Genomic DNA, 10,314 nt, shown 5'->3' on the forward strand with positions numbered 1-10,314 from the left:
AATATATGAACTGGGTGTAGTGGTGCACCCCTGTAATCCCAGCACTGAGGAGGCTGACGCAGGAGGATCACCAGGAGGAATTCCAGGCCAGCCAGCGCTACTTAGGGAGACTGTCTCAAAAAGCTAAAAACAAATCAAAGAATGCAATATGTAAGCTCAGGCCTGCCTTCGTGCCTCCTTTGAAACATCTGAGGTGTGGCTGGAGCATCAGAGTTTGCGAAAAGCCTCCCTGTCATTCCAGGGCGCAGGACGACACTGCTGGGTCTCCTGATGATAACCCTCCAACTCGGTCACTGCCTGGCCCCTCTGAGCAGTCAGAGGGCTGCTGCAGCCTTACTCCCCAAGCTTTTAGTTTCCAGAAGTCTCAGTCCCTTTTATTTCCAGCTTCCACTCCCCCCACACTCCCCAATTCTTCACCCTTCCTAACGACAATCCCAAATCCTGCCCAGAGAGGAGGTTACCAAGGCAACAAGCTTAATCTGGTAACTGTGGCATGTGCTGGGAAAGAAGCCCTCCCCTCTTCTGTTCGGTTCACAAAATGCTACCTGGGCAGCTCCAGGCCACTCCAGCCAGCATCACCTTTCAACCCCAGGAGTGCTGGAGTGTCCCATGAAGGCAGCCCAGGACCCTCAGACCTACGCTGTCAGCCACAGTTGGGCTGAAGCTCTCTATTGTCGGCTCTCCAAATCCACAGATGGGTGTGCAAAGCTTCATTTCTGTGAACACATGCTCCCGCACACATGGGCCCCAGAACGCATACAAGTCACGAGGGTAGTGCACACCACCACCACTCCCGGCAATTAGCCTTCCCAACTGGGCCCGCCTGGTGCACCATGAACGGGTGGGGCGGTGTCAAGGAGCCTCAACCCACCTCAGGCCTGGGGCCAAAGCCCAGCCTGGGTGTGCTCACCCCGGCTCTGGCCCTTCCTGGGCAGAGCACCCTTAGGGACACACTGCTCTGGGCATGGACATCAGAGGATGGCTTAGAATCCCGACTTGGCATCACTTTTCCCAGTCCATGGCGATCTACACCAGCTCTGGGTGGTGACATCCCTTGACAGTTCCGGGGCACTTGTCACCCTTTGCGTGGCCCTGCTTCCCTCAGCCACCAGGCTCCTCCCTCTGCCCACTATCTCTTCTCAGCCCAAGACCTGCCACAACCTGCTGCTCTCTGCCTGCCGGTACCTGTCTCGCAGGCCAGCCCTGCACCACCTACTCTACCCTGCCAGAGAGGGCAGAGGAGCACCAACCCGGTGCCAAGCCCACCCACCCGAGAGGCCTTTCAATCCTCCTCACTGAGTCCATGGGTGGTGGCACAGGCCAGTCTGTAATCCCAGCGCCGGGGAGGCTGCAAATGAGGGTCACTACAACTCCGAGCTGCATAGTGAGAACCTGTACCAAATACATAAAAAACCAAACCAAACAAACACAAATCCTCCTCATGAAGGACGATAGAGGCGACCTAATCCCGCCAGGATAACAAAGGCACGTGGGGGTCAGCACTCTTAGGGCCTCACCTGGGCACCAGGTAAAAGCACGCAGTCACAGACCTGCCCCAGCTCTTGGAAATGACGCTGAACACCCCAGCCAACCCCCTAAGTAGGGACTCTTCCATCGCTACCCTGTTCCGTGGCCTTTTCCCTTTATTTCTGCGCCTGTCCCTAGCCAAACCCTTTACGTCCCCTCACAAATCTGCCCTAAATCCAACTGCAAATCTGGCCTGGCTCGGGGGCGGGGCCACGAAGGGGCGGGGTCAGGGGCGGGGCCTGAGAAAGGGGGCGCGGCCTCGGCTCTGCCACCTTCCCGGGGCCGCGAGCGCAGCCGCTGCCGCGTCCTCCCGCGCTGCGTTCTGCCCGCTCCTTTGCTGCCGCAGCCCGGACTGAAGCGCAGAGCCGGCGCCGGCCCCGCAGCCGGCGCGTCCTCGACATGGGGGGCCGCTGAGAGTGCGCGTCCTCCGGCACCTGCGGCCCGGCCCCGGGCTCCGGTCAGCCAGCTCCAGCCACCCCTGCCCCGCTCCGGTGCCTGGCACGGCCCTGCGCCCTGCGCCTCCGGCCCGGAGCACCGGGTCCCCGCCCCCCCCGCCCGTGCCCGGGACACCTGGGTCCCCCGGCGGCCTCCGGGAGAGGGGCGGGGGGGGCATGAAGCCGCTGGAGAAATTCCTCAAGAAACAGACGTCGCAGCTGGCGGGGCGCGCGGTGGCCGCGGGGCCTGGCGGGGGTCCGGGCGGGGGACCCGGCGGAGGCGGGGGTCCGGGCGGGGGCGGGGGTCCGCCTGGGGGTCCGCGGGCGCTGCAGCGGCGCCAGAGCGTGTCCCGCCTGCTGCTCCCCTCTTTCCTGCGCGAGCCCTCGGCCGAGCCGGGGTTGGAGCCGCCTGTGGAAGAGGACCGGGCCGATCTGGCGGGGGTGGCCGAGGACCCGGGCGGCGGGGGGCCCTGCTGGCTTCAGCTGGAGGAAGTGCCGGGGCCCCTGCGCTCCCCGTCCTCCTACTCCTCCGATGAGCTGTCCCCTGGGGAGCCCCTGACTTCGCCGCCCTGGGCCCCCCTGGGCGCCCCCGAGCGGCCCGAGCACCTTCTCGACCGGGTCCTGGAACGCCTGGCTGGCGGGGCCACCAGGGACAGCGGCGCCTCAGGTAAGGGGTCCGCTGAGCAGAGCAGGGCCCTGGCTCCCCTTCGTGTCCTTGGAGAAGGGGGTAGCGCCGGTACTGGAGCCTGGGGTGGGGCTGAGGGGTTCCCGAAGTGGTAGGGTCTGAGCGGGGCCACAGACCCCCCGCCGGGGGAGGGGCGACAGTGCCCACCGTCCCTCTTCCTCTCCCCTAGCCACGCTTGCTCCCCGTTGGACAGTTTAGCCACGGTCCCCTGGGCCTGTGCCCCACCATCAGGTCTTGACATGCTAAGATGGAAGTGGCAAGCCCGCCCGTGCCACCCTCAGCAGAGCTCAAGGCCAGAGGCCTGACTCAAGCCCTGGGTGTGTGGAGGCCGAGGGCCCAGGCCAGGCAGAGATGCGGTCGGCAGAGGCCCACGGCCGGGCAGAGCGACGCACTGCACTCTCCATGGCTGGGTGAGGGTGTTCTTTGGGTGGACACTGAAGGCGCCGGTGAGGAAGGGGGGCAGCATCTGGACCCCCAGCATCAGCGGGGTGTCTGAGCCTTTCCATCTCTCTCCCTCAAGTTTGGCAGCCTCAGTACCGACCTCTTTACAAAGTAAAAACCCCACCCTCAGACGTGTTTTCCCTAAATTTCTCCCCTCTCTCCACACCCTGCTAAGGGGGCTATAAGGAAACTGAGACCCCAAATTGCTAAGGAAGAAGACTTGTTCAAGGCATTGCTCTAACTTAACCCAGGATGCTCCTTTGGGAGACCCCCATTGAGACCCTCATGATGCGAGTCTTTGGCCTTTGCGCTTAACCCTCTGCATGGAACCCCAACTTAGGTGCTCAGGGTGGGGCACCACTCCCCAAGATTTTTCTCAAGGAAGGTCTGGGTCCTCTCCTGTGGTGGAGGCTGTAGTTGCCCTGGAGAGCTGACACCTTTCAGATTTAATTAGAAAAATATCAGACACACACAGCTCTCCTAACCATAACTTCCCGCCCACACCACACACCCTCTGTCTCTATGACACATTCCCTGGGGAGGCTGTGCCTTGGACCAAAGCCTGCTTTGGAAGAGACAGACGCCAAACCATAGCCCCCATATCGAGTCTCCCCCACTCTGCCCTTCACGCCTTTCGTTGCCCTGCCTGTGCTCTCCCACCCCTGAATGTGGAAAGCAGATGTAAGGGAGTTGGGATCCTTGCTGCTCTGAGAGGCTGGGGGCTTTCTGGTCCCATAGGAGAAGGGACCTGTCTTTCTTCTCCTTAAGACCCACTGCCATGGATTCTCAGGGTCCCCTGGGAGGATATTGGTCATCTCCCCTTATTATCAACCCCAAAGTAACTGGTCTGGGAAATCCCAAACCAGTCTCAGTGGGAATAAGAATGGAATCGCCCCTCTGACAGTTCTGGTGTAACCCATGTTCTGTTGTTTTCCTTGAGGGGTTTATAGGAAGAGGGACTTCCAGAAGGCTGAATCTCTTAGATATCCAGGCAACCCCTACACCTGGCCCTCTGCTTGCCTCAGCACTCAGAAAACATGCTCAGGTGTCTGGGTTCTTCTAACTCGAGGCCTCAGTTTCTCCTTTGACCTGAGACAATTGAAGTAGATGATCATCAGTGGTTGCTCCTTCTCTACCTTAGCAGCTAGAAGTGGTTGGCCATGGGGTGGCAGGAGCCCAGGTTCCGTCTGGAGCAGTGCCTGGGGGACCTGGCCTTAACCTGTCCTGGCAGCGACACCCGGCTCCTTCCCTGTACCCTCCCTGCCTGAGTGCCAGGAGGCCCTGCCCCACCCTGGGGCTGGCTGCAAGTCAGGGCGACCTTGTACCTGGCTGACTGGCTGGGCCAGGCCCAGACAGGGGTGTGGAGGGGGAAGCGAAGCAAGGAGAACCCCTCCCGCCACCTGCCGCCCTTAACCCTTGCATCTCTGTGTGCCTAGAGGTCCCGGCACCCAGTTCAGGCTCTGAGATCAAAGATGGCAGTCACTTCGTCCCTTTCCTGGGAATAGGGAGGGGAGAGAGGACTCTAATGGCCTTCTGGGGCACCTTCCCTACTCAGGGGCTGTGCCCAGCTCCCACCACTCTGAAGGGGAAAGTGCAAGGCCATCCAAGGCACCCCTTCCTCAGCTGCTGTGGCAGCTGCCAGCCCCACCCCTGAGCAAGCAAGTCAGCAAGCTGCCCGGAACCTTCACCCTCGTGCGTGCATGTGTGTGCACAGGCCAGGGCAGGTGGCTGCGGCTCCAGCCTGGCTGAAGAGGACGCTCAGTGGCAAGAAAGGGGTACAGTGCAGGGTGGCCCTGACATCTGTGGCACCCACTGATCTCCACAGATGTCCTGCTGGATGACATTGTCCTCACGCACTCCCTCTTCCTCCCAACGGAAAAATTCCTGCAGGCCCTGCACCAGTAATATCCTTCCATGGAGTCAGAAAAGGGAAGACCAGAAAGGGACAGTCCCCCACACCCCACAGGGGGTGATACTGGGGCTCTAATTCCAGCACTCAGAAGGCTGATGCAGGAGGATTGCTTCAAGTGCAAAGCCAGGCTGAACTATACAGTGAGACTATCTTTTTTTTTTTTTTACGGAACCAGGGATTGAACTCAGACTCTTGTGCTTGAGCCATCTCCCCAGCCCCAGAGGCTCTATCTTAAGCCAGAAAACAAACCAAGACAAAAACACAATAGCCTTCTTATTCCCCGGATGTGCGGGACCTCAGCCTCTTGCGGAGAATGCCATGTGCCCTGACACCCAAAGGCTGCCGTGAAGGTCATTGTGGGAACAGGTGCGAGTCCCTGGGCCCCTGTGACAATTAGACCTGTACACAAAAGAGGGTTTAGTATTCATTCCACATTGACCTACTCAGGCAAGCATCTGGGTGGCCGCTGAGTTACACGGGAGCAACACCCACGTCGGGTTGTAGGTGTGTCTCAGTAGGGTCCGCTGGAGCTAAGTCAGACAGACTGGCTTGTCCTGGGAACACACGCAAACACATAGCTTCGCACTGGTTTTTTTTTTTTTTTTTTTCTATCTCGCACTGGGTTTTATTAGGCTAGTCATTTTGTCATTGTTTTGAGACAGGGTCTCACTCCAGGCTGGTCCCAAGCTCAAGGCGATCCTCCTGCCTCAGCCTCTAGCATGCTGGGATGGTAGCTGTGTGTCACCACACCCAGTTTCACTAAGCTATTTTAGAACCCAGTGGTAAACAGGCCACTTAGTTAGAATGTCATGGCCTGTCTTAGAAATGTCAGGCCTCTTTTCTGCTGCAGCTCTACCCAGCTGTGGCCAAGAAGATGCCATTGTTATCTGCTCTTGGAAAACCCTCAGGCTGGCCCATGACTCCCGAACCTCCTGTGTCACTAGCCCCAAACCTAGAGAGGAAGTGGGGTCCTGTAACCTGCAGTTGCCTCTGGTCCCAGCTTCCTCTGGTCTCCCTGCCTGCCTCGGGCTTTTTCTTAACTTTGGGGTCAGCTTTGTTCGGGCAGGGGGCCTGGAGGACCCCGAGGGGCTGGGCCGGAAACAGGCCTGTCTAGCCATGCTCCTCCACTTCCTGGACACCTACCAGGGACTGCTGCAGGAGGAAGAAAGCGCTGGCCACATCATCAAGGTGGGGCATGGTGGCCAGGCTGTGTACCCCAAGGGGTCCTGGGAGGAGCCACTGTCCCTGAGATGGGTACCAGGAAGCCTCTTAGCCTCTCTGGTCTTCTGTGCCCTGCCCTGGCACAAGACCCCCCAGCCTCACGTTGGCCCTTCCCCCAGGACCTGTACCTGCTGATTATGAAGGATGAGTCCCTCTACCAGGACCTCCGGGAGGACACGCTAAGGCTACACCAGCTTGTGGAGACGGCGGAGCTGAAGTGAGTGGGATGGGACAGGGAGAGGTCCCAAGCTCTTCTGTTCCAGAGGCTGCCTCTGGCCTTTGGGCATTACTATGGGGTTTCTGTGGTTTTGGTTTTGTTTTTTTGAGACGGGGTCTCACTATATAGTCCAGGCCACCCCTGAACTCACTATGTAGCCCAGGCTGGCCTCAAACTTGCAGCAACCCTCCTACCTCAGCCTTCCGAGTGCTGGGATTACAAGTGTGTGCCACCTTGCTAAGCTGGGTTTTTGCATTTTGTGTTTTGAGACTGGGTCTCACTATGTAGTCCACGCTGGCCTTGAACTTGTTGTACTGTGCCACACCCTTCCCTTTTCTTCTCATGTCCCCTGCATCCATGACACTCTGGGTACAGCCACTGCCTCCCAGGACACCCTCTTCCTGCCCCTTTCTCTTTCTCTTTCCCCCAAGGCCCAGATCAAGGCTACCTCCTCCATGCCAGTGTCCCCAGTCCACCTCTAGGAGCAGCTGGCTCTGCCCCCTGGGCGGGGATCACTGTCCCGTACCTTGGCCCCATCATCAACACTTCCTGCATGGTGCACATCTGTCTGTCTCCAGACTGAAGCCTTTGTTGGCCAACGTCAGGAACATCTGACAGCTTCTCACCTACTGTTGGGCGGGGTGCTGAGCCCTGATGAAATAAAACTTCAGTCAGAACCATCCCAGTCCTCAAAGGCTTTCCATCTCCTACAAGAGATATGCATGAAGCCAGACTAATCCTAGCACACAGGAGGCTAAGGCAGGAAGATCCCAAGGTTGAGCTCCACCTAGGCAATTTAGTGAGTTAGTGAGCTCCTGTTTCAAAATGAAAAAGAGTTGAAAATGTAGCTCAGTGCAAAGGCCCTGGGCTCAACTCTAGGTACCCCCCAAATAAATAAATAAAAAGAATAAGGTCCTAAGAATAAAGGCTAAAATTAATTAACAAAAAAAAAAATAATAATAATAAAGGCTAGCAGGTGAACTTCCTGGTGGTGGGTCAAAAAAGGTGTATCATGGCATCAGACTGGGTTCCCTGACAGCTGTCCCTCGGCAGGTCACTGTTATCTCTGCCACCCCCTCCTGGAATGAGCTGGGCACTGTGACCCAGTTCCTTCCTGTTGGCTGCGTAGTGCTCCCTGAGCCCCGCAGCGCTCACTGATGCCCGCTGCCCACTGTATCCGTGCCAGGATCCCAGAGGAGAGCCAGCCGCCCAGCAGGCAGGTGAAGCCACTCTTTCGCCACTTCCGCCGCATTGACTCCTGCCTGCAGACCCGCGTGGCCTTCCGGGGCTCAGATGAGAGTGAGCCTGGGTTTTGGAAGCCCTGGGGTGGGGGACGGGCTCCCCTGTACCTGGCCTAGCTACAGTGGGGTACAGGGCTCAGGCGCCCTAGAGCCTGTACCCGCTGCCACGCCGCCCTGTCTCTGCAGTCTTCTGCCGGGTCTACATGCCTGACCACTCCTACGTGACCATACGCAGCCGCCTGTCAGCATCCGTGCAGGACATCTTGGGCTCTGTGACTGAGAAGCTGCAGTACTCCGAGGAGCCCGCCGGCCGGGAGGAAGCCCTCATCTTGGTAGCTGTGGCCTCCTCGGGAGGTGAGGGGGCCAGGGCCACCGGCGCCCTGGGCAGAGATGACAACTGGATTCTAACCTGGGTCTGGTGATGCACACCTGTCATCCCAGCGCTCAGGAGGGTGAGGCAGCAAGATCTCTGAGTGTGAGGCCAGCCTGGACTATATAGTGAGACCCTGTCTCAAAACAAAATAATGGACCGGGGAGAGGGCTCAGTAGAAAAGCGCTTGCCTGGCAAGCACAAGGGCCAGGTTCAATTGAACCAGGTTCAATCTCCCGTTCTTTTTTTAAAATTTTATTTATTTATTTATTTGTGTGTGTGTGGGGGGGGAACTCAGCCCAGCAGGGGGTGGGGCAGGCTGGTATGTGGTGCTGGGGGATTGAACCGCGGTCCCTGTGATTTGCCAAGCTTGTTCTAAGTAGGTGCTTTAGACCACTGAGCCATCTCACCAGCCCCAATCTCTGGTTCTGCAAAAAAAAAAAAAAAAAAAAAAAATGAGAGGTGGACGTGAGTCTCTGGTCTACAATGTGGCTGTCAGTGTTAGGAGCTTCTGCATGGGGGTGGAGGTGGCAGCTGGGGGTGCATAGGGCCAGGCTGAACCCCGTTCTTCTGCAGAGAAGGTCCTGCTGCAGCCCAATGAAGACTGTGTCTTCACCACACTGGGCATCAACAGCCACCTGTTTGCCTGTACCCGGGACAGCTACGAGGCCCTGGTAAGAATGCGCCCCTGCAGGCACATGGTACACCTGCAATCCCAGCACGTGGAAGGCTGAGGCAGGGGCCTTGTTCTGGTTGAAAGCCAGCCTCGGCCACAGAGCAAGACTGTCTCAAAAAGAAAAACTCTATCCCAAGGCCTTGGCTGGAGCAGGGTTGGGGGCAGGCCCTGAGCAGCACCTCACTGTCCTGCCGCCCCCAGGTGCCCCTCCCTGAGGAGATCCAGGTGTCCCCAGGAGACACAGAAATCCACCGCGTGGAGCCTGAGGATGTTGCCAACCACCTGACAGCCTTCCACTGGGAGCTGTTCCGATGCGTGCACGAGGTTAGGCTGGTGGTGTGCGGACCGAGGCCCCCACACTCAGAGAAGTACGGGGGACCCCGGGGCAGGGTGGATCAGGGCGCCCGGGCTGCTCACACGGAAACTCAGCAGGGTTAGTGTTTTAAAAATATCCACTACTGGGCTGGCCAAATAGCTCAGCGGGCTAAAGCGCCTGCTTAGGCAGAGTGCAGGGAGGGGCTTTGATCCCCGGCAAGCGCGCCGGCCCCACCCCCAAAGCCTGCTGAGGCTGCAATTGAGACTGGGTATAGTGGCTTGCCCATGTAATCCCAGCACTTGGGAGGGTGAAAAACAGGAAGGATCCCTACAAGTCTGATCTGTGTAGTGAGACCCTGTAGACCTATACTAAATACATTAAAAAAAAAAAAAAACAAACAAAACTACTACTTCCAGTGTAGGGGTGCCCGCCTATCACCCCAGCACTTTTGAGGTATCTTGGCAAGGTTGAGGCTGGCCTATTGTAGGAGACCCTGGCTCACACAAGTGTTTCTGTCACGTCCTGTCCCCCTGCTCTGTGTCCCACCTGGCGCAGCTGGAGTTCGTGGACTACGTGTTCCATGGAGAGCGCGGCCGCCGCGAGACAGCCAACCTGGAGCTGCTGCTGCAGCGCTGCAGCGAGGTCACCCACTGGGTGGCCACCGAGGTGCTGCTGTGCGAGGCCCCGGGCAAGCGTGCCCAGCTGCTCAAGAAGTTTATCAAAATCGCTGCCATGTGAGGGAGCTCCGGTGTAGAGGAGGGATGCGGTGGGGGAGGGGCGGGGCGGAGCAGGGGGCGGGGAGAGAAAGGGCTGGCGAGGCGGCCTGACACCTGCTACCCGGCCCGCCCGCAGCTGCAAGCAGAACCAGGACCTGCTGTCCTTCTATGCTGTGGTCATGGGGTTGGGCAATGCCGCTGTCAGCCGCCTGCGGCTCACCTGGGAGGTAAGGAGGACCCCGTCCCCACTAGGCCACACCTTGGGGACCACAACCTCCTGGGCATCGTGGGCAGTGCGGCAGAGCACACAGCTCAGCTCAGGTCAAGGTACAAGAGTAAAAAGCCGGGCCTACACCTATGACCCTGGCACAGGAGGCTGAGGCAGGAGAATTGCCTCGAGATCGAGGCCAACCCCAACTACATGAAAGAGACTATCTCAGAAATGAAGCAAAAACAGCCTCAGTGGGAGGTTGGGTTTCAGGGCTGAAACCAGCTCCTTAGGTACATAGCCTCCTACCCCTACCCCTCTAACTCTTTTTTTTTTTTTTTTTTTTTTTT

The 10,314-nt window shown here is 58.4% G+C and overlaps 1 protein-coding gene across 1 annotated transcript in view; it reads left to right on the forward strand.

The window, feature by feature from the left end:
* Positions 1 to 1,819: 1,819 nt before the first annotated feature.
* Rapgefl1 (Rap guanine nucleotide exchange factor like 1) overlaps positions 1,820 to 10,314 on the forward strand; it is an 11,071-nt gene continuing 2,576 nt past the window's right edge. The window contains exons 1-10 of the mRNA XM_004633722.2: positions 1,820 to 2,628; positions 4,913 to 4,991; positions 6,052 to 6,187; positions 6,340 to 6,437; positions 7,624 to 7,736; positions 7,865 to 8,032; positions 8,625 to 8,722; positions 8,926 to 9,048; positions 9,596 to 9,774; positions 9,893 to 9,983. Of these exons, the coding sequence (XP_004633779.1) occupies positions 2,139 to 2,628; positions 4,913 to 4,991; positions 6,052 to 6,187; positions 6,340 to 6,437; positions 7,624 to 7,736; positions 7,865 to 8,032; positions 8,625 to 8,722; positions 8,926 to 9,048; positions 9,596 to 9,774; positions 9,893 to 9,983 (1,575 nt within the window). The 5' untranslated portion in view covers positions 1,820 to 2,138. The remainder of the gene's footprint in view (positions 2,629 to 4,912; positions 4,992 to 6,051; positions 6,188 to 6,339; positions 6,438 to 7,623; positions 7,737 to 7,864; positions 8,033 to 8,624; positions 8,723 to 8,925; positions 9,049 to 9,595; positions 9,775 to 9,892; positions 9,984 to 10,314) is intronic.

The sequence above is a fragment of the Octodon degus genome, unplaced genomic scaffold (genome assembly GCF_000260255.1).
Source record: "Octodon degus isolate 3935 unplaced genomic scaffold, OctDeg1.0 scaffold00056, whole genome shotgun sequence".
NCBI lineage: Eukaryota > Metazoa > Chordata > Mammalia > Rodentia > Octodontidae > Octodon > Octodon degus.